At 39.8% G+C, this 23,136-nt stretch overlaps 2 protein-coding genes across 2 annotated transcripts; one reads left to right on the plus strand and one right to left on the minus strand.

Moving 5' to 3' along the window:
• Window positions 1-7,938: 7,938 nt before the first annotated feature.
• On the plus strand, window positions 7,939-11,391 carry LOC121805138 (receptor-like kinase TMK4). The gene is made up of 2 exons (XM_042204929.1): window positions 7,939-10,329; window positions 10,599-11,391. The coding sequence occupies exons 1-2, from the start codon at window positions 8,079-8,081 to the stop codon at window positions 11,111-11,113; spliced, it is 2,766 nt and encodes a 921-aa protein (XP_042060863.1). The 5' UTR covers window positions 7,939-8,078; the 3' UTR covers window positions 11,114-11,391.
• A 2,864-nt stretch (window positions 11,392-14,255) lies between these two features.
• LOC121802414 (selenium-binding protein 1-like) lies at window positions 14,256-17,292 on the minus strand. The gene is made up of 6 exons (XM_042202085.1): window positions 16,943-17,292; window positions 16,336-16,531; window positions 15,935-16,162; window positions 15,542-15,773; window positions 15,077-15,457; window positions 14,256-14,687 (listed from the first exon to the last, which is right to left on the minus strand). The coding sequence occupies exons 1-6, from the start codon at window positions 17,085-17,087 to the stop codon at window positions 14,406-14,408; spliced, it is 1,464 nt and encodes a 487-aa protein (XP_042058019.1). The 5' UTR covers window positions 17,088-17,292; the 3' UTR covers window positions 14,256-14,405.
• Between the last annotated feature and the right edge of the window lie 5,844 nt (window positions 17,293-23,136).

Consider the following 23,136-nt stretch of genomic DNA (forward strand, 5'->3'; position numbering starts at 1 on the left):
TTAATCGGAATATTTTGACTCGGTATGAGTTTTAAGAAAAATAGTGGAATAAGTTAGTGCCTCAATGGAATATGAGTCCATTATAAAAAAAAATAATACTTCAAAAATATAAGTGTGACGAGTATTGACTGGATTCGGGACGGGTTGGGGATGCTCTAAGTGATCGCCCTCTAAGTGATCGATCGCGCACATTATATGTGTATTTAAAAGAAATTGAAGGCCTCTCTCTCTCATTTACTGTGGTCGGTTTTACTCCAACCTCCAACCATACTGTCATAGTTATTCTTTCTTATCAACCAATGAGACAATATAATAAATATTTTGTTTTAAATTTCATGATTCATAAGCTCAACTAGTGGTGATACTTCTAATGAGAAATTCAATCATTTAAATTATCTTTTGATTGATCCCATAACGTATATTTTTCGTTAATTATGTGACATTGACATTTATTTTATGAGACTGACACTTACGTGGAATAAATTAGAGTTACAACCACGCTACTACGTTAAAGTGAGTTGTGAACAGTACTCGTGGAAAAAATCCAGCTTCTATATCACCACCAATTTTTCCGAAAAAAGAGTTTCATGGGATAATTGTAAATTGTATTAGAATTACTCACCCGATATCACTAAAGATTACCCACTTTCCTTTTATGTTTGTCTCAATCAAGATAACTCATTACTAAAATTAAAAACACATTTATCTCTACTTTATTCCCTCTCTCTTACTTTACTCTCTCCACTTAACACATACTACCTTCGTCCCCCAAATATTGTCCCACTTTGACTCGGCACGGATTTTAAGAAATGTAATGGAAAGTGAGTTGAAAAAGTTAGTGGATTGTGGGTCCTACTTTTATATATTAGTTTTATAATAAAATGTGAGTAGGAATGAGTTAGTGGAATATGAGGTCAACTACCAAAAATGGTAAAAAGTAAAATGAGACAAACTTTGGGAGATAGACGAAAATGGAAAAATGGGACAAACTTTCAGGGACGGATGTAGTAAAATAAAGTTGCATAAAATCTTATGCCGCCCAATGAATGGACCATCTTCCTTGGAACGAAGGGAGTACAATTTTGTTCGCATAGTTTAAAATTTGAATGTTAGAAAATGACTAAATTAGATAAAAAATTTATATTTTAAATGATAGTTTTCTCTATTTCGTTGTGAAATATTCCCTTCAAAGTAGAAAATCTTTCCTTTTTAGTTCGTCCTCTAAAGTAGAAACTTTCTATTTAAGAAAATTTCTTTCTTTTAATAGGTGAAACTCATTTTTTTTACTAACATACTTTCATTTCTATCTCTTACTTTACTAATTTTGCATTAAAACTATGTTTCAAAAGTTCTATAGAATGGCTAAATCATCACAAAAAGTCCTGAGAATTACTATCACGAGCCTAAACTATTTATTGGGCTCTGAACTGTTTAGTTTTTAACGTTATGGCCCATATGTTTAAACCCAACTACACATATTGGGCTAGATATTTCTCCTATATTTCTTTTTCTAAACATTTTCTTTCGATGGTAGAATACAAACAATTATGAATTTTTATCGGAGCATGAAATTTTGTTATCATTTCAATGTTCAATCTATTTATACATATGACACGAGGGAGACGAATTTAAGTAGAAGAATAATATATGAATTTTTATGTGGACATGAAATTTTGTTATCATTTCAATGTTCAAACTATTTAAATTTTGTTATCATTTCATTGACACGAGGTAGACGAATTTAAATTTCTATTTAATCTAAATAAATTATAAAACTAGAAATACAAGGACGGGCAAAGCCTATGGATTGGAAGCTACAAGGGTATGTAGAAGGTTCAATGAATTACGTTTGTCAAAGCACCCGCAACGTGTCGCGCGGGTGTCTCGTATCTCGTCCCTCCGAAACGAGACAGTAACGACACACGTTGCAGCGTCCCGTCTCGTCCTGGTCTAGCCGAGACGCCCGTCCCACCGAGACGGCCGGCGCGCCCACTCGCCGGCCTGCGAGTGGGCTTCGTCACGCTAACGCAATAAATCATTTTTTAAATTCGAATTTAATAAAAAAATTAAAAATTCAAACGGTAAGGTTACAGTTTTCGACCGTTTTTTTATTATTATTTTATTTATTTTTTCTTTTTTTACACTATAAATACTCCTGTTTCATTCTCATTATACACACAAACACACATCTATTCTTCCCAAATCATCTTCATTTCATCTCCAATTTTCATAACAAAATGTCCGGCGACGGAAACTCTGGCGGCTCCGACGGGTTTGACATCAACGCGTTTAGCGACTAGGGGGCATGTACAATATCTTGGGTGGTTCCGGTTCCGATTCGTCGACGCCGACGGGGTACCAACCACCCCATTTTGATGTGGATGCATACGCTCGTCCATCCACCCCGAGGTATTCACTGGGATTATCCCAAATTAGGGAGGATTATCCAGATGAACCCAATCCGGAAGGAGGACGAGGCGTTGGAAGCTCCAGGGCATTTGACGCCGTGGAGGAAAATGAGGAGGCGGCCGAGGAGGAGGAGGATGTAGGCCGTCATCCGTACAGCCGCAAGGACACGATGACTCTGTACAACACCTGGATCAGCGTCTCGTTCGATCTCATCGTCGGGAATCAACAATCCCGGAAGTGCTTTTGGGAAAAGGTCACCGAGGCCTACAACGAGATTAAGCCGAAGGGGTCCCGCCGCCGCACATTGAAGATGCTCTGAAGTCATTTTGACCGAGTCGACAGAGAGGTCAAAAAATTCTGCGGCATCTACAAGAATAAAACGGCTCATTACCAAAGCGGAGTCACTGGAGCCGACATTCTAAGATCGGGTTTGCGAATCTATTTCGACGACAACGGCAAAGAATTCAAACATGTCAATGTTTGGGAGGCCGTCAAAGACGTCGAAAGGTGGGCCGGCGGTGTCCAGTCCAACACGGGCTCGACCTCGAAACACACGAAGCACACGGTGGGTGGCCAATACTCGTCTAGTGGGGGCGGTTCAGGCAGCGCTGCACAAGAGGTTGCCTCGCAGGAGGTTGAGGGCACGACAGACGATGCAGGGGGGTCCTCCCGTGTGCGCCGTCGGCCGCAAGGGACCAAGGCGGCGAAGGCGGCTAGAGGGAGGAGGGGCCGAGACGAATCAAGCCAGGCGGGTTCCCAAGGACCGCCCTCCTCCCTAATGTTCATGTACTTCACCGCCACGATGGCGGACACTTCCCGGATGACGCCCGCCCAATATCAAGCCCATCATGCCGGCATTGTGTATCTGGCGGGACAACTTGGTATTCGGCCTTCATTCGGTGCACCGCCACCGCCTTCGGGGGATGATTCGCCAACGGAGTAGTTTTTATAATTTCTATACATTTGTATTTTAAATTATGTCTTTTTTTATTTATTTTGCCACGAATTTAATTATGTATTTTTTTAGGATTTTAAGTTGTAATTTTATTTTATTTAATGAAGTGTGTTTTTATTAATTGAATTTGTTGGAAATAAAAATAAAAAATGAAATTGAATGAATAGTTAAGGGATGAGATGGTTAAGAGACGGATAAGAGATTGAGGGTTGCAGGTGTTTTCTTAGTTAAGAGATGGAGTGAAAAGTACAGTAGGACCTATAAATAATTAAGAGATGAGACGGTTAAGAGACAGATAAGAGACATCGTTGCGGATTGCCTCACACATTTAACCAGATAACAAATAAGTGAATAACTAAATTATACATGATGACATTTGACATATGAAAATAATGAGTAGCCATGTGCAACTCATATTGTTTATATATTTATAAATAAAACTAATAATTCTTTGTATCATTATTCCCAAACTACTTTATGTAAATAAATATATATAACAGCAGGATCCATCTAAAACCAGCAATATTAGTCTCATTCATTATTCTATTTATTATTACATCCTTAGAGACAACTGTCAACTTGTAAGAGAAACTACAAAAAGAATATGAATTAGTCTACTAATATAGACATATTAGAATTAAAAATGTGAAGTAAGTTGAAAGAATCCTACTTCATATCTAGCCGGCATTTTTAAACGGTTGAATCATGCTTGGATGTTGATTTTGATGCGTATGTTTTTTTAATGTTAATTCATAATCATGCATCAGCAATAGTAACAGTTTTTATGCAACTATTTGCTCATAGTACTATACATCATAGTTCATATATTGTGTAAATAAAACAATTTAAAAGGGTCAATTTAAAAAATGACACAGTTTTCTTGTTTATTTATAGTACCTAGTAAATAATTATTAATATATTCAATCACTTTCTATTTCTGCATTTATATATTCAAATGTCATTCCTTCATATTTAACATACTGAACCACATTTATATATTCAATCACTTTCTATTTCTGCAACTATTCAAATGTTATTTATAGTACCTAGTAAATAATTATTAATATATTCAATCACTTTCTATTTCTGCATTTATATATTCAAGGGTCAATATCTTGTCATTCCTCAAAGATGATACTTTTTTAGGAACATAGGGTAACAACATCAACCAAATTTGATTTAAAATTTAGAAATATTAAATATTCACAATTTGTGGATATTTATTTTTGTTTGTATCTAGTAAAATATATTGTTACATGTATAGCTATACTTTAGTTTATCCTCAACATCGACCTCTTTATTGAAGATATAGCTAGAGATAAGGGCATTCACAGTGAGGCGGACTTCCCGGCGGACTTCTCAAAAATACCTCATGCCACGTCATAAGGACCTCTCACTGCACTGCCACGTCATAAGGACATCCCACTGCACAATGGCGGACATCCCAAGGACATCCACAATAATAAAAATTCACAAATTCACAAATATGTAATTTACGGAATTAAAATTTCGACATGAATATGGGGAAAATGCAACGTTTTTTTTTAAAAAAAATAAAAAATCGGGACGTCCGCGTCCGCCCCTCGCACGTCTAATGGCGGACGCCCCGACGGACGTCGTTGGAAAGCCGCGGATCTGCGGTGTCCGCAGCTGAAGTCCGCGTCCGCCCTTCGCACGCCTAATTGCGGACGTCCGGCACGCCGGTCCTACGTCCGCCGAGACGTCCACCATTGCGGATGCTCTAAAATCATACTATGTCGCTTGGTCAATCGATTATCCCCTCATTTAAAAGTAAGTAAAAAACTAGAAGTGAATATAGTTTTAGCAGTAACTTTTAATAATCCATCTTTATACACTCTAGGACCAATTTACCAATCCGATATCGACTGATGAAAACAAATACGCTCTACTATGATGGTATGCATAATTAGTGCCTATTTTGGTCAAAATATTAATTTCAAGAAACCAATGTATAAGAATTAAGCAAATAACGTATGATTCCTCAGACATAGTATATGTTCTGTATTTTGAGGATTAGGTAAGATATATATGGTTTAACGTAGATATACGGTTTTGCTTTAATTTGATGACTTTGTCACGCACCTTCGAAAATGTCATTTGTAACATGATTCCTATTATGCTTGTAGTAGTAGATTTGAAGTATAAATTAACTATCAAGTTGCATTAAGTTTCTGCATAATTTAATCAGGAAAATTAAACGTGACTCAATCGAATGAAATGAATGCGCAGTTTTTAAATTTAACCAATGATATTCAAAATAAAAGATTTTTATACTTTATCTGTCCTACAAGAGCATGTACTCTTTTCCTTTTAGTTCCACAAGAATATGCACTCTTTTCTTTTTAGTTCGTCTCATAAAACATTTGTTTTTTGACACGTAATTTTATGTAGTGTTGTTTTGTGAGTGAATGAGAAGAGAATAAAGTAAAAGATATGAAAAAGTAGAGATGCTGTTATTTCCATTTTAGGAAACGTTTCATTTTTAATGTGACAACCCAAAAAGGAAAACGTTTCATTTTTAATATGACATATAGAGTACTTTAATTACTTTTTCTTTCTACCTCTCACTTTATTAATTGTGCATTAAAACTCGTGGTCAACCAAACGTGCATATTCTTATGATATTTTGGTTTCTTATTTCATTTGAATGTAATAATGTAGTACTAGTATAAAGTTAACAATGATGTAGGCAGGAACTTTATCCGGAGAAGAAGACATTTTGCTTGGGAGGAGGACTTGGAGAAGGATCTTTAACTAGTTGTGGATCAAAAATCCCACAGTGTAAGTGATAGTGTGAGAGATGTGAGGACAGGGGCTTATAACAAGTCAACTTCTTTCTCTGTTTCTTATTTATTTGCAGGTTGCTCGTATTTTGGGATAAAAAATGAACCACTTCATTCTTCAAAAGTTGGCATGGAAAATGTGGCCCCACCGCGTGCACAACTTGTGCATGCCCAAGGATCCAACATCTTGCTTTATTACATGGATGGACACGTCGTTCAAGAGATTTGACAAGAAAATTTGGAGTTCTCTCTTTTATGTGATCTCTTGGTCAATTTAATGGATTATGAATAAATTAACCTTTATAGGTATGAAACCAAACTCATTCTTTGGAGGCTTGGAGCATGGACTAAAAGGGTGGTGTTCGAATTTCCCTTTTTCACCCAAGTAAGTATGCGAAGACTTACATGAAATTAGAAGATGGTCAGGACATAACTAAAGTGAGAAATCACATTGGATGGCTGGCACAAATTCGAAGTGACCTAACAGATCCTTCCTTGTATGCCTGGTGAATTGTTGCTATCCATCTTTATTGTAGTTGACTGTTTCTGGTTGGTGGTGGTTATCGAGTATCCCTTTTGGACTTGGTTTTTTTTGTTATGGTTGCTAAGTTATGCTGGTGTATTAGTTTTGTGATCGTTTTTATTTTTAAGGAACTTTGTATTTATTCAAATTTTTTTACTCCTTTGCTCACCATTCCTTAAATACTTTGAGTCTTTCTCTTTATTAAAAAAAAGTTAACAATGATCTTAACCATGTGTTCCCATTAGAATAATCCAATAGAAATTAATTGGTCGATTCAAATTTCGTATGTGTAAATGATCGAATATTATTTGTAGAAATTGAAACAAAATAATACCGTGTGGATTTAATGAGGAAGGGTGATAAATGAAATGGAGTAAGTGACAGAGCGGAAAATGGTGGAAAGAGAAGAGAGATAAGAAAGAAATTTATCAGAGAAATTAAGTCAATGACAAATAATGTAGAGAGATAGAATCAAATAACTTTAAGATAAAAAAAAGTGAATGAAAACAAAAAAAAATTAGAAAATGATGTGAAAATATCTCAAGTGAGATTGTACTCTCTTTTTCTAAGATAAGTATTTCATGGTGTACTCTAAAACTCACATTTTTGAGAAGGTCCTTTTTATTGTTAGTTTCATGCATATCCTTGACAATGGTATTAAAGCTTTTCCTACTATTTTAGTTTTAAAAAAATTGTTTATATAGAATATTAAATTTTATCAAAAAAATATACTAGTATAAATTATTAGAGTATTGGTCCTTAAAATCACAAACTTTGATTTGATTAAAATGTAGTATTTTCCAATCCATGAGAAATTCACTACAAGAGATAAGTTCATAATTTTTCGACCAAATTTAAAGTTCATCGAAAATATAAAATTAGATCAAAGTTTCTGATTTTAAAGACTAATTAACTTTATTGAATCTTCTATCTAAAATATTTACTAAACACACTAAATATTATTTGGCAAGTAATATTATTAAATATATAAATATGATCACTTAAATATAAAAACTTTTAATAAAACAAAAAAAAAATTTAGTCACACCATATAACATACCCATTTAGACTAAGAAATTTTGTGTTAGAAATGATAAAGAATAAAAATTCTCATAACGTGATTATTTGTTTCGTAATTTTTGGGTATTGGGAAACGTATTGTATGCAAACTTTAAAAATTGGTATCTTCCCTTTTATATAAACAAAGAAAAAACCATAGAAAATTAACTTAATTCTGAAAACGAGTTCAGCTTCACTCCACCCTTCACGCAACGCTGAGCGCCACTGCTAATTTCTACAAATACAAACCAAATAAAGAAATTAGCCGAATAAACACAGCCCTTCGCCAATTACTCTCTCTCTCTTCTTTCTCTCTCTAGTAACCACAATGATGGCCACGCGCCACCGCCGCCTCCACCACCTCCTCATCCTCCTCTCCCTCCTCAGCCTCACCGCCGCCGACGACTCCGCCGCCATGTCCAAGCTCCTTTCCTCCCTCTCCCCAGCCCCCCGCGGCTGGTCCTCCTCCGCCCAGTTCTGCACCTGGAACAACGTCAACTGCGACTCCACCAACTCCTTCGTCACCAACATCAACCTCGACTCCGCCTCCGTCACCGGCACTCTCCCGCCCGAAATCAACCAGCTCTCCAAGCTCCAATCCTTCGCCGTCCAGAAAAACTCCCTCTCCGGAGACCTACCTTCCTTCCAAAACATGACCTCCCTCCAGCAGATCCTCCTCGACGACAACCAGTTCTCCTCAATCCCCAACAACTTCCTTGCAGGCCTCACCAATCTCCAGGTTTTCAGCATAAGTGAAAACAAGGCTCTCGCTTCCTGGCAAATCCCAGCTTATCTCTCCGATTGCTCAAATCTCGTCAAGTTCTACGCCAGCAATGCTAGCATTAGCGGCGTCATTCCAGATATCTTCGGTTCGTTTCTCAATTTGCAGGATTTGAGGCTTTCCTACAACAACTTGACCGGATCTCTGCCCGGATCCTTCTCCGGATCGGAGATTCGGAACCTCTGGCTCAACAATCAGGACCTAGGGCTTTCTGGAACTATCGATGTGCTTTCGGATATGTCTCAGCTGTCTCAAGTTTGGCTTCACGCGAATGCGTTTACTGGTGGAATTCCCGATTTATCGAATTGCCCTAATTTGTTCGATCTGCAGCTGAGGGATAATAGGTTTACTGGAATAGTGCCGCCTTCTTTGGTTAACCTGCCTAGTCTTCTTAACATTACACTGCAAAACAATAAGCTGCAGGGACCTTGCCCTAAGTTTCCGGATAAAGTTCAAGTTGATTTAGGGCTTACAACTAATAGTTTCTGTTTGCCTGATCCCGGGCCGTGTGATCCGCAGGTGACCGTTCTTCTTGAGGTCGCAGGTGCTCTCGGGTATCCGATGGAGCTAGCGGAGTCGTGGGAAGGGAACAATGCTTGCCAACAATGGCAATCTATCCACTGCGATGCGCAGGGGAGCAATGTGACGATTGTGAACATGGCGAAGCATGGGTTTTCGGGCACTATATCGCCTGCGTTTGCTAATCTCACTTCGCTGAGGACTTTGGTGCTGAGTGATAACAAGCTCACAGGTGATATTCCTGCTGTCTTGACTACTATGCCTTCGCTTCAGACGTTTGATGTGTCGAATAATAACTTAACCGGGCCAATTTTGAGCTTTCCTCGTAATATAAGTTTCTTATATGGTGGAAATCCGTTGCTTGGTAAGAGTGGTGGTGGAGGTGGTGGTGGATCGGGGAAGAGTCCGGGGCAATCGGATGGGGGCTCAGGATCTTCGAAGAAGTCTCCTTCGGTTGGTATGGTTGTTGGTGTGGTTATAGCTGTTTTAGTGTTTGTTGGAATTCTATTGTTTGTGTCTTATAAATGCTATTTGAAGAGGCGGCATAAGAGGTTTAGTGTGATTGAGGGATCTGAGCAAGGGAAGGAGATGGTGATGGGCAATGGAGTGAATGGGGTGAGTGGTTATGCGGGTGTCTCGAGTGAGATCATGAGCCAGAGCAGTGGTGATCATGGCGAGATGCCTGTTTTCGAGGGTGGCAACATTGCTATCTCGATTCAGGTTCTTAGGGAAGTGACTGACAATTTCAGTGAAGCGAATATCTTGGGTAGGGGAGGATTTGGGGTCGTATACAAGGGTGAGTTGCACGACGGGACCAAGATTGCAGTGAAGAGGATGGAGTCCAATGCTATGGGCACGAAAGGGATGAAAGAGTTTCAGGCAGAAATCGCTGTCCTAACCAAAGTCCGTCACAGACATCTGGTCGCACTGTTAGGTTACTGTATAAACGGCCACGAGAGGCTGTTGGTGTATGAGTACATGCCGCAGGGGCATTTAGGCCAGCATTTGTTTGAATGGGAGGAGCATGGCAATCAGCTTCTGACCTGGAAACAACGGGTGGCAATAGCATTGGATGTGGCCAGAGGAGTCGAGTATCTCCACAGCTTGGCGCAGCAGAGTTTCATTCACAGAGATTTGAAGCCATCGAATATACTCCTGTCTGATGACATGAGAGCCAAGGTGGCGGATTTCGGATTGGTGAAGAATGCACCTGATGGGAAATATTCTGTTGAGACGCGGTTGGCTGGAACTTTCGGCTATCTTGCCCCTGAATATGCTGGTATGAGTTATCTCTTCTGTTTCTTTGATGCTTATATCTATGTATAGTACATTTTAACTTCACTTACTGCAAATTCTAACCTTCAATTCATGCTTTAGATTAAGTTTTTAGCTTGATCTTTTGAGTGAGTTTGTATGTTAGTATTGAACACTGCATTTTGAGTTTTGTGAGTGTATTGATCATTAGAATTCAAATATGCATTCTATCTACATGATTGAATTTCTTACAGATGAAATCATAGTAACATTCTTAGTTTTTCATCACTTCAGCTACTGGAAGAGTAACCACAAAAGTCGATGTGTACGCCTTTGGAGTTGTGTTGATGGAGATTTTAACTGGTAGAAAAGCCCTCGACGAGACCATGCCAGATGAGAAGTCCCATCTGGTGACATGGTTCCGCAGGGTCCTTATCAGCAAGGACAACCTCCGCAAGTCCATTGACCAGAATCTCCAGCCAGACGACGAAACCTATGAAAGTATCTGCAAGGTTGCCGAGCTGGCTGGCCACTGCACTGCTCGCGAGCCATTCCAGAGGCCCGACATGGGGCATGCAGTGAACGTCCTGGGGCCACTCGTGGAGCAGTGGAAACCTTCTAGAACTCAGGAGGACGAAGGTGATGGCGTCAACCTCCACATGAGCCTCCCTCAAGCCCTCCTGAGATGGCAAGCTGATGAAGGCACTTCTAGAATGTTCGATGATATCTCCTTCAGCCAGACGCAGTCGAGCATCCCCTCGAAACCCACTGGATTCGCTGACACGTTTAGCTCCACGGACTGTAGATGACCGGCGGGAGAAATTTGATGAGAAACAAGAATGACTGGAGAAATTTGATAAAAGGTTAAGTCTGTTTTCGAATGTTGCATGTTGTATTTGATTTTCCTTCAACTCATTTTTGAGCCTCAAAAGGAAGATTGCTAATTGTATTTAATTTATTCTTTTTTTTTTACTTGACTTGTACAATATTATAGCTCTATTTTTGGAGAAAATTGTATTGATGGATTGTGTTGATCTCTAACTCTTTGGATGTCAAGAAATCAAGATTGAAAATTTCAACATGGAAACTTGTGTTGATGTACCGTTTTATTCCATTTGAAATTTATTGAGCATATGATATGAATACAATTTTCAACATGGATTTATGAGTTTGATTTATATAAGAGCTGGCTGTATTTGATAAAAATCCTAAATAAATAAATAAATCATTGACAATTGAAATATTAGAGTTTCACATAGATAGAGATATATGATTAATTTTTAATTGCACCTAGATTTTAGGATAAAAAAATTAATAACAAGGATTTGAAGTCGATAGATTGAAGAATCAGCTTTCATCGCTGTAATATGCAATGGGGGAAAAAATGGGAAAAGAAAAGAGAGAGAAAAAACAGAGTAGTTATGAATTTCTGACATTAAATAATCATTCCAGGCTGCTTTATTCTCTTGTTTTTTTTTTTCTGTTTCTCAGATTTCACACGTCATTAGAAATTTGCTGTAATAAAGCTGGATACGCGGAGATAATTTACTAATATTAGCTCTATTTTTAATTTTTGTAATAGAAGCGAAACTATAATAATCAATTGTATGCAAAATGAAAATACTCTTTGATTAAAATTTTAAGTTTAAAAATTTTTATTAACTAATTTCAAACTTTAATTATTTTTAAAAACTTGATTTGCCTAATTTAGTTTTGATAACTATATCCACCATACCATGCCTATGGACTTAAATTTTCTTTTTAATGATACATTTTTGAAAAATGTTGTTACTAAAACACGGATTGTGGGTTCGAGGTCAACCAATCCAGACGCCAATATACGAGGGCAGTAAACATCGTTAAATTTAGTTAATCCAAATTCTGGTTTATTCTGTCTCTGTTTTTCAAAGCCGATTTTTTTCTTCATTGTGTGTGACTCACAAATCCTTTGTTTTGGATTATCTATTGTATAAGATCATAGTAGTCTATTATAAGGCTGTCTTGTGAAATTGACTCGGTCCGAACATAATTGCATTAAAATGCAGGTGAATGTTAATCTAGATTTCATTTGGCGAATTTTAATAAAAAAAAACAATTCTAACATATAATATTGGTATGAATTCGGTGCGATTCAAGAAAAAAGTTGTTTGTCTGTATCACATGGGTTGTGGAGATATGGGGCATATAATTGTGGAGGTTGTTCTAAAACTTTAAAAGGAATTAATATAATTTCATACAAGTTGCCGATGACACGACACTTATTAAAATAACAATTTTGTTTGAGATATATTCATAAAAGAAAAAAACAATTGCTAGCAAGTTCGAAATTGATGTTTAGAATTATCAAAATTAGAAATGGTTTGATGCTTTTGAAAATTATTTTTGGGCTATCATCTTGTGTTTGCAATTTAGTCTTCGAACGTCCAAATTGCAATTCAACTCGAACTGTTGGGAAATTCTATTTTTAAAAAATAGTATAAAAGATTAAAGGGTAAATCAGACTAAATTTAACTGATATAATTCATTTTAATACAAGAAGATATTGCACACCAAGAACAAAGTCAGATACAATCTTTATTTTATGTACTATATTAGACCTATTTTGATCAAAATTATATATGGATAATACTTGGTGAGACAACTAATCATTGCAATTAGTAGCATGAATCTAGGGTCCATGAGATTATGCCATATATTAACATGAAACTAAAATTATGAACTGATCAATCTATGGCATATATTGGGGAAATTCAGTGTTTTTTATTCAAATTTTAATACCCCTATTAAAGGGTCAAATCTAAATAAAACTCGTAGGATATTATAGAACATGAAATCAGTGTTTTAGAAATTATTACTAATATAATATCTATTGATCATAATCAAAATTATGTCGTGAGAGCGCCGTTTGGTAGTGTTAATAATGTTGATCACTAACTTCTACAATAATGTAAGTATACTTGTTTTTTTACAATATTTCCTTTCTTTTTGAGAGGGAAAATGTATGTGCCATCAAAAAAGTAGGGATTGATAATGTTTATCATTCATATCTTTAAAAGGAAGTTGATTTTTATACTCAACTATATATCGTTACAATGCCCTACAACTAAACAAGAAAGGGTTGGCGCTTTGTCACATGACTCCTATTGTTACCTTTTTCTTTATTTGTCAAAATTCTCTTTAAACACTACCTCAATGCGATCCTTAATTTTTGCCAAAATTTAGCGGTTAATAGTACCTTTTATTTTAAAATAATGTTGGGTATTATTTATTTGATTTTATTTTGGATTTATAAGATTTAATTCATGTTAGAGATGCATGGTTTAAACTGGGCCGTTGGGTAAAACAATAACTGGATTGACAGTTTCGATTTTAGAATTGGAATAACTTCTCACATGTTAAACAAGAACATGCATACCAGTTTATGGTTGATTATTAAATAGTGAAAACTGACGGTTTTGAATCGAAATCGAAACCACAAATTCTTTTACCGAATCAGTTTCAGTTCAGTTTAATATTTCTAGAACGAAACCGATGATTTTTGAACCGGCGAAATCTCTATCATGTTAATAACGTCACTTAAGGTGGGTATGTTATGCAATTCAAATTCCCTTTGTCAAGACTCAAAATAAACAAACACCTTCACGGTTTCGATGCGATCAAACCAAAAATCTCCCCACCTGTTTGTTTCCTATCACATTTGACATTTAGCTAGAAAATATTATATATAGGAGTACTAGTATTTTCTAAAATACATTCCCTGGTGATAAAGAGTTCAACATTGAAAGGGATTATAAATCAAGATTTTTTTTAAATTACATTTTCAAATTATAAAACAATTTTCAATTTTTTGATGTCTTACAAAATACGCACGCCAAAAAACCGCAAACCTCCAAAAAGTAGTCTCACAACCGCTCTAAACCCAAGCATAAGTAACAAACAACAATCAAGAAATGACAAAATTCAAATCATAGAATTAACGAGTAGAAAGACTGTATAATTAAATCAAGTTTCATCCAAACACAAATATGGTTGCACTTATTTTTCTAGATACAATCTACAACACATTTTCTGCTGCAACCATAGAATTTAGTTTTACGGAGCTCAAATCCAGATGTCGGAGGTGCAATCTCCACCGGGATACCTCATTTCATGCGCGAGGGAGGGGCCATCCGGCTCAGCTCCGAAGTCCACAAAGAACCTAGGGTTGATCTCGAGACCTCCCCTCTCCGTGTCCACATCAATCTGGAGCATGTGACCACCTTTTTCCACGAGCTCGGGATAAAATTGACGGTCCCAAGTGCTGAACAGAGAGTTTGTAACGTACAGCCGCTTCCCGTCCAAGCTTAGCTGTATCATCTGCGGCCCTCCTCTTAGTTGGTGCCCCTAAAAAAAGTCGATACGTTGTGGAAAAACTTCAGTATGACTGCATACATTGAGATGACACTAAGTACTCACTCAACAAAAGGTCATTCGAGCTCATTTAAGTGAAGCTCGTTTGAACTTGAATCTAATGGGACGGAGAGAGTATTATCTAATAATTTTCATACTAGTATTATTATACTGAAATGATGAATTTAAGTAGAAATGTTACTGTTGAAGAATAACTAATTTCTGTAAATGTGATTAATATGTAAATTGATCTAATTTAGAACAGTAATTGAACTTGATCTAACACTACTCGGCTTGGCTCGGCTCGATTACACCCTGTGTCTGATAATCTATAGACCTTACAATTCAGTCACATACTTTCTTAAGAAGGGAAAGAGGCGTACCTGGACATCTGGTATGTCGGTCTGGTATGTCGTTCCATCTTCTGCATCCACCACCACAGGACTTCCGTTGCGGATGGAACCTCCAACCCAAACCTGGCCTGCCAACCGCGGATTTGCAGGATCTTCGATGTTATACTGTCTTATGTCTCCGTGAAGCCAGTTGGCTAGGTAGAGGAAGCGATCATCGAGGGATATGAGGAAATCAGTAATAAGACCGGGCATCTCGGGTAGGATCCAGTTCTGCACCTTGAGTGGCTTCACTGATATTGCTACCTCGTGACCCCAAGTCTCATCCGGCTTCTTGAAAAACCTTACCATATTGCTGGTCAAAGCACACCCCACGAAGCCCGTATCCTTGGCTGGATTGTGCAAGAACCGTATCTGTGGATAGAGCATCAGAAACACACTGTTATTTTAAAGAAATGCTACATACGGAGGAAAATGATGTAGTGTACTAGTAGTAACCTCCAAAGGTAGGAGGCCGGTATTTCCGAGATCCAATGTCTGTTTCAGCTCTCCCCCTGGCCAATTGTAGACGTGCAAATGTCTCCCGTATAAACCCTCGGAAACATGCTGAAGGTTGAAACCTTTGGTGAAAGCGGCAGGAGCTCCCCATGACGTGCTGATCATGGTCTTGTGTCGAGGCTGGTACCAGAAATCGTAGCCGTATAGGGGGCTGTTCCCTGGTTTCTCCCACCTGTCGTAAAATTAAGAGCATTAGCCTTCTAAAAACAGAATTGAATCACACAACTAGTCATATAAGGGTTGAAGACATGAGTTTAGCAATCACAAGTTCAGGCCGAACAACGGGTTAAAATACACCTTACTAACCCACGAGAAGATATAAACAGAGTCTACCTTCCTTTGACATTAAAATCGGAGTCCAGCAGTAGAAATCCATTCCCTTCAGCATTTCCATCTTTATCTCCAAGACACGACACCATGATTTCACCAGAGGCGAGGCAGTGAGCTGTGTGGGGATATGCCAACCCCGTCTTCAGCACTACATCCTTGGGATCAACGACCTTATGCAAAGATGGAGCCCTCGGATCCTTCTGAGTATCAACGGCATATATCCTCCCAGACCTGAGAAGAGAGGCATTAGATGTCATAAGTTGTAAAGGCAATCTCAGACATTGGTAGCACCACACTAAACTGAAATGTTGCTAAAAGTAAGCTATCTCCGAACAACTTCAACAACTCATTCCCTATACAAGCACAACGAGCCAAGGGAAACGCACAAACATGGGCATACTTACACTAGCGAAGGAAGGACAAGAAACTGCCGTGCAGCTGATGGATCTCCGTGGCAAGAGCTGCAGGCATTCCATCCAGAGTGGTGCAGCTCGTCTCCGAGGTAAGGCATGGGCAGCCGGTGGATGACTTTGGAATACGTTGGCGAATTCGGATCAATATCCACAGTTGCAAGGTAATCTGGCTTCTCCTTCCCAGTTCCTGCCAACATTAAAAAAACACACCAAGATCTCCAAAAACTAATCAGTATCAGCAATTCAGCATCACCACCTACACTACTAGATGAATTTATCCCAAATTTTTCCAACTCTATGAAAAAGGGTTTCAACTGATAATCCCCTTGAAACCCTAAGCATAAGCCACTGATGCAATTCTCTTTTCAGTTTCACCTAATTATCCACTACTATAAATACAGAAATCACCATACCATTTGCTCATGATTGATTTTAGCATTCCACATCAATAAAATTTCAAGTAACAGCACCTCAATCACAAACATTCAACCACCAAAAATGAAAAAAGGGGGGAAATAAATCATGACAAAACACTAGCAAAACTACCCATCAAAGTAAAGATGTAGAATTCAAAAAGTAGATAGAGTGAGAATTTTACCAGTATATATACAAGTGACATAGATCAGAGTTTCCTTGGGGCCAGACATGGCTTCGAGCGGAGTAGCGTAGCCAGGCCCTTTCTTGCAGCACCCATTTTCCACCTTTGCATGCTGCAATGAAGCCAAATCAATATCTGTTGCCATCTCCCTCTCTAGCTTTCTTGTTCTTGATCAACGCCAAGATCCCAAACCACTCAAAAAGATAACGCCTTTAAGGTTTTCAGAGTGTTCACGAGTAGAATTATGGCACGCAACGCAAGTACAAACAAATTGATTTATAAATCCGATGATGCAATCAGTATAGGCTTGCTTTGTCTCCATACATACAAATTTGTCATCCCAAGAGAAAATGTGTCTAGGTGCAATGACTTTAAGGTAATTTCGGAAAGAGAGAGTTTGATTTTTATGAATACAATCAAAGTTTCATTTTTTTTCTCATTCAATTTTGAAAGTTATAAATTGATTGAATTTTATGTAATTTGTAGAATAATAACCTGATAATTTAAAGTATTAGAAATTTAGAACCAAATTAAATGGAGTAGATAATAAACTAGTAGTAGTAAACAAGAATGGTCCTCAATAATGTTCACATGTGTAGCATAATACTTTTCTATGACAAACCCATCCAAAATATAAATATAATCACAACTTTTAATGGTTTCATCAATTATATCCTAATTGTTAAAATTTATTAAATCTATATTAACAATTGTATCGATTATATCTAATTGTTTCAACTTATTAACTTTATTCTAATCTTTACCACTTATGTCGATTTCTATAATCAGAATTTCACTCCAATATTGGAATCATGACATGTAGATGTCATATTATTTTCTCCGAAAATAAGTTTATATGCAAAAATATTACTTGTAATTTTTTTTTATTTTCTTCTTTTAGAAAATAACTATGTGAAAGCGATTATTAGACAAACTTGGTAACTTAAAAAACCTCAGATACAATTCAAATATTTATTAAAATTTGGACAATACATATTTCAAAACTTTAGGTAGGATTAATATATCTATTAAAAATGGCCATATGTAGTGAAAAAAAGATAAATGGCTTGAGATAAATACTTAATCACCACCAAACATCCAATCACCATCTGATGGGGTACGTACTAAACAAGCCCAATAGCAGTGACGGCCCATCAGCCCAAAGCCCAAGGAAGAGTATTAGTTCGGCATTACCAAAGAGTTCGGCCCTAGCCTACAGCTCGGTAAAAGCCGACCAATCAGTTCGGCATTACCAAAGAGTTCGGCCCCAGCCTACAGCTCGGTAAAAGCCGACCAATCAAGCTCTACTCTCAGATCGGCAAAAGCTGCTCGGCAATAGTTCAGCAGTTCGGTCTCAGTATTCGACCGAACTGGGAGATAGTGGACTCATGCAGAACCTCCACGACCTCCACTACACGATCTATTTAGTGGTGGACCCATGCAGGATCTCATGACCTCCACGACATCCACGATCTAATTAGTGATGATGTAAGCCACGACCTAATTAGTGATGATGTAAGCCACGACCTAGTTAGTGGTGATGCAAGCCACGATCTTAGTTCAATGTATAAATAGAACTTAGATCAGATAGACTAAAAAAAAGAGAAGGAGAGCTCTCTAGACATCAAATATCATATAGCAAGTCTGTATTTGTAAGCTGTAAACCAGATCAAGCAATACAATCTTGCCCCCCTTTCTTCCCGTGGACGTAGATTTACCTCAGTAAATCGAACCACGTAATTCCTTGTGTCGTGATCTATTTTCATTACCTGCATTTACTACCATCAAAAATTCGCCCAACCATCACTGGCGCCGTCTGTGGGAAACAGAGAACCAAATTTGTGATAAAGCGAGTTTTTGATCCTCTTCCACCAAAAAAATGCATACCAGATCACGTAACACCCATAATACCGTTCGTGATAACCATGAGGAAGCTAGTCCAGCCCGCAGGTCTGGAAAACAGCCTCGGGAGAAATCTACTTCCAGTTCTCACGGAGAAGGAACAAGCCGCTCAAAGACTCATCGCACCGAGTCTTCCCAGCAGCCCAATTTGAACGAGGCTGTCAAGTTGTTTTTGGCCGAGAAGCAGGAAGAGTTCTTAATTTTCCTGCAAAAGGGCCAAAAGCCGGAGACGAAAACGGTGGATTCTCCCTCCTCATCCAGACATGAAAGTCACTACCGCAGTAGTGCCGTGTCTTCCAGGAAGAAGAATCCTCAACCCCGACATGTTCCTGTTCCTCCTCGGTACCGGAATCACAGGAGAACTCCATCTCCTCCATACCGAAGAGATGTCGGGTTCGCCATGTACGGAGCATTGAAGACTCCGTTCTCGGACGATATCACCCGAACTTCCTTGCCACAGAACTACCGAACTCCGTCGATGACTTATGACGGGTTAGTGAATCCTCATGACTTCCTGGGACGCTATCAGTATAATATGGTGAACCAGGGTCTCAATGAGGTCCATATGTGCAAGCTGTTTCCCGAGCTGCTTATCGGGAACGCAAGAAGGTGGTTCGATAGCCTCCCCCAAGGAAGCATTAGATCTTACCGAGATCTAATGGATGCTTTCCACAGGAGGTTCTTTCAGAAAGCGGAAGCCCGAATCACTTCGGCTCAGCTGCTTTCTATACGTCAAGGTCGCGACGAAAAGATCAGCGACTTTATGACGAGGTTCCACAAGGAATGCCTACAAGTAGACGATCTCAATGATCTACTTGTCATTTCGGCATTCCAAAATGGAATCCTGCCCGGAGCTCTCTACAGAAAGCTCGTGGAATGCAGTCCGAAAACAGCTCAAGAGATGTGGGACATTGCGGACCAGTTTTCTCGTGCCGATGAGGCAGACCGTCGAAAACGGTCTTTAGACAGCTCATCTAGAGAAGACAAAAAGAAGCCCGATCATAGCGATCAGAGGTTTCCTCGCCGAACTCCTTCCCCACTAAAGGAGGGATAGCGGTCATCCGAGGTGATCAAATAAGAGCAAGAGTGTTTGCAGATTGCGCTTAAAAGTGCCGAGCAATCAGATCGGCACCATCAAGCATAGCAATCACAGCAGCCGGAGTCAGAGGCAGGCGAAATGACCGAAGTCACACCGGAGCCGAACTCGATGGTGTACGGCACTGAAGCCGTGATTCCGGTTGAGATCGGCGTACCCAGTCCCCGAACTCTAAATTTCTCCTCAGAAATGAATGATGACGGACTGAGAGCCGAACTAGATCTGGCCGAAGAAAGAAGAGAATTGGCCTGCATAAAAGCAGCCAAGTACAAGGAGCAAGTAGCCCGGTATTATAACCAAAGGGTGAAAAAGCTGCAATTTCAAGTGGGAGATCTCGTCTTGAGAAACAACGAAGTAAGCCGAGCAGAAAAGCTGGGCAAAACTCGAACCCACATGGGAAGGTCCATATCGGGTGCCAGAAGTCCTCGGCAAAGGGTCTTATAAATTGACTCACATGTCAGGAGAACAAGCACCCCGAACATGGTACATTTCCAACCTCAAGAAGTTCCATTTGTAAGAGACAGTCCGGTCAGTCAGTCTTGTGTCTAGTTCGGTCCTAGGGGTATGTGCTTTCTTTGTTTTTTACTTGTTTTTCATGTTTGTCTATGTGCGTTTTGTTCGTCTATGTGCGTTTTGCCTGTCTATATGCGCGTCGTCTCTTACAAATGTTACTGAGGTATCTTGTTCTTCGAAGGCTGATCCCCTTTTTAGAACATATATAAGCCAACGATTGTGAGTCCAAGCTTCTAAGGAGGATACAAGACCACAATTCAGCTTAAGAAACAAGCAGTTCGTCTGAAACGAACTGCAACAAAGGGAAAGTCCGATCCACGCGATAAAACTCGCCGAACTAGGACAAGGGAAAGTCCGATCCACGCGATAAAACTCGCCGAATTAGGACAAGGGAAAGTCCGATCCCCAAATTAGGACAAGGGAAAGTCCGATCCGAGCGATAAAACTCGCCAAATTAGGACACAAGCTTAGTCCGGTCAAAGAAATTTACTTCATAAGACCAAAGACGAGTCCGGTCAAAGAAGTTTACTTCATAAGACCAAAGACGAGTCCGGTCAAAGAAGTTTATTTCATAAGACCGAGGACCAAGTCCGGTCAAAGAAGTTTACTTCATAAGACCAAAGACGAGTCCGGTCAAAGAAGCTTACTTCATAAGACCGAGGACGAGTCCGGTCAAAGAAGTTTACTTCATAAGACCGAGGACGAGCACGATGAAATTTTTTCGCTGAGCTGTAAACACGCAGTGATAGAAGCGAAATGAAGATTTCATTTATTAAAACTTGTTCGGCATACAACTCCGCTGCCCTACGAGAAGGCGTTACGCTATTACAAAGGACTATTCTACTGTCCCTGGTTGCTAAAGTTGAGCCATCTATTCACAAAAATCCTCGTGAAGCCGAGTTCGGGCGTTCCGGGCAGCTGAAGAATAAGCAGGTCGACGAGATGCTCTGATCGACCTACCGCCTCTTCCTTGAGTCCGGGAAGTACTGGCACCTCGGCGGCGAAGAGTCTCTTCACGAAGCATTTGTTGATCTCGCTCACTCATAATCACAGCTCCTCTACGAACTTCAGTCCGTCCTTGTCTTGACGTTTCCGGTTGCTCCTGAGTCCGCTCTCGTCTTGACGTTTCCGGTTGCTCCTGAGTTCGTTGCTGATTTGGAGTAGGATTTTGAGCAAGTGGATCAGAGGTTTGAGCTGGAGTATGAGCATCTGTTGGCGAGAAATGCCTAAGGAATCTCTCGATTGAAGGACGCCGGGAAAGAACGATGTCGTACCGAGAAGCCCAGCGCCGCAATGATTTCACAACTTGTTGGCAAGCCGAGCTCTCCAGCGCATTGTTCCTCCGGAGTACATGATATTCCTCCCACAGTTCGTCAACTCGTTCCTGAACTTCAGAGATGGTCATTCCCCCGCACCTGCTGATGAAATCCTCATACGCAGTCCTCTCAGCGACAGCAGTATTCAGTTCGGCCTCCAGATCTTTCTTTTCGGACTCTAAGTCCTTATTGTCGGCCTCCAGCTTCACTAAACAAGCCAAGAGTTCGTCATTCTTCATCTGGTCAGCTATGGCTTTTTTCTCAGCTTCGTCTAAAGCGGAAGAGTACAGCCGCTTCCAGTGAAGTACCTCCAGCTCCTTAAGAGTTAAGAATACAAAGCAGCCTATGTCAGTTCGGCATTTCAGTTTACTGAGCAGGTAGTAAACCACAACAGGAGTAAAAGAGAGTACGAAAAGCTATACGAAGACACAAGTGCAGAAAGAAGAATTTTTTCATTCAGAAGAAAAAAAATTTTTACACAAAGAGGGCTTCAAGGCCATTTTACAACAAGGAAGAAACTAAACTAAGAGAAGGGAGACGAAATCATACTCCGCCAGCTTCGTCTCCGGCTCCTCGGTGAGGTTCAGCTTCCTTCTCCTTGTCTGCCTCAGCTTCAGCCTCGGCCTCCCTGCTCCTCCCAGCCTGCTCGGTGCCCCCATCACCGATCAGCAGCACCTCTTGCTCGGCCTGCCTGTCTCCGGTCTGCTGATCAGGCTGCTCGGTCTCACCCTCTCCGTGGAAAATTGGAGCGGGTGAAACTGGCCCTAAGGAGGCAAAGATAGCCTCCATATTCTCGTCCCGGTCAGCTCGGCAACTACGAACTCGGTCAGCAGAAAGCAGGACCGAGGACGAAGCAAGCTCCTCAAGGAGCGGCAGACTTTGGAGACGAGCTGCTATCTCTCGGCCGTACAGCGGCAGGACGACTTCGGGCCCCTGCTCGGCATTATCGGTCATCAGTTTCAGCAGATCACCGACAAAGGCCGAAAATTGATTGCTCAGAAAGAGTTTCTCCGCGAAAGCACGGAGAACCTCCCCTTGGGCAACCACGGCGGCAGCATCCCTCCTTTTCGTCTGCTCTCGCTGGATGACGAGCTGGTTTTTGGCAAACTGGGCTTCATCCTGGGCCGAGATCCTAGCAGCTCTGGCCTTCTCAAAGTCTGCCTTAGCCTGTTCGGCCTGGTGACGAGCAGCCGCCAACTCCCTCTGCATCTCAGCATAATCGTTGGACGCTTTGGAGAGTTCAACGGCGACGAGCTTGGAGAGCATATCGTTCCTCTGAAAATGGAAAAAGGAAAAAGTCAACCGAGGGGCCACAAAAAATACAGGAAAAAAGCAAGGCCAGAAAATCAAGAAGAGAATTCACCTCG

Source organism: Salvia splendens, chromosome 5 (genome assembly GCF_004379255.2).
Source record: "Salvia splendens isolate huo1 chromosome 5, SspV2, whole genome shotgun sequence".
In the NCBI taxonomy this organism is placed as follows: Eukaryota; Viridiplantae; Streptophyta; class Magnoliopsida; order Lamiales; family Lamiaceae; genus Salvia; species Salvia splendens.

Excerpts from the sequence above, each read along its gene's own strand:
- LOC121805138 (XM_042204929.1), top strand. The coding sequence starts at position 8,079 with ATGATGGCCACGCGCCACCGCCGCCTCCACCACCTCCTCATCCTCCTC. Across the intron at positions 10,330-10,598 it reads TCTTGCCCCTGAATATGCTG|CTACTGGAAGAGTAACCACA; the intron begins GTATGAGTTATC and ends TCATCACTTCAG.
- LOC121802414 (XM_042202085.1), bottom strand. The coding sequence starts at position 17,087 with ATGGCAACAGATATTGATTTGGCTTCATTGCAGCATGCAAAGGTGGAA. Across the intron at positions 16,532-16,942 it reads TGTCACTTGTATATATACTG|GAACTGGGAAGGAGAAGCCA; the intron begins GTAAAATTCTCA and ends TAATGTTGGCAG. Across the intron at positions 14,688-15,076 it reads CCGACATACCAGATGTCCAG|GGGCACCAACTAAGAGGAGG; the intron begins GTACGCCTCTTT and ends GACTTTTTTTAG.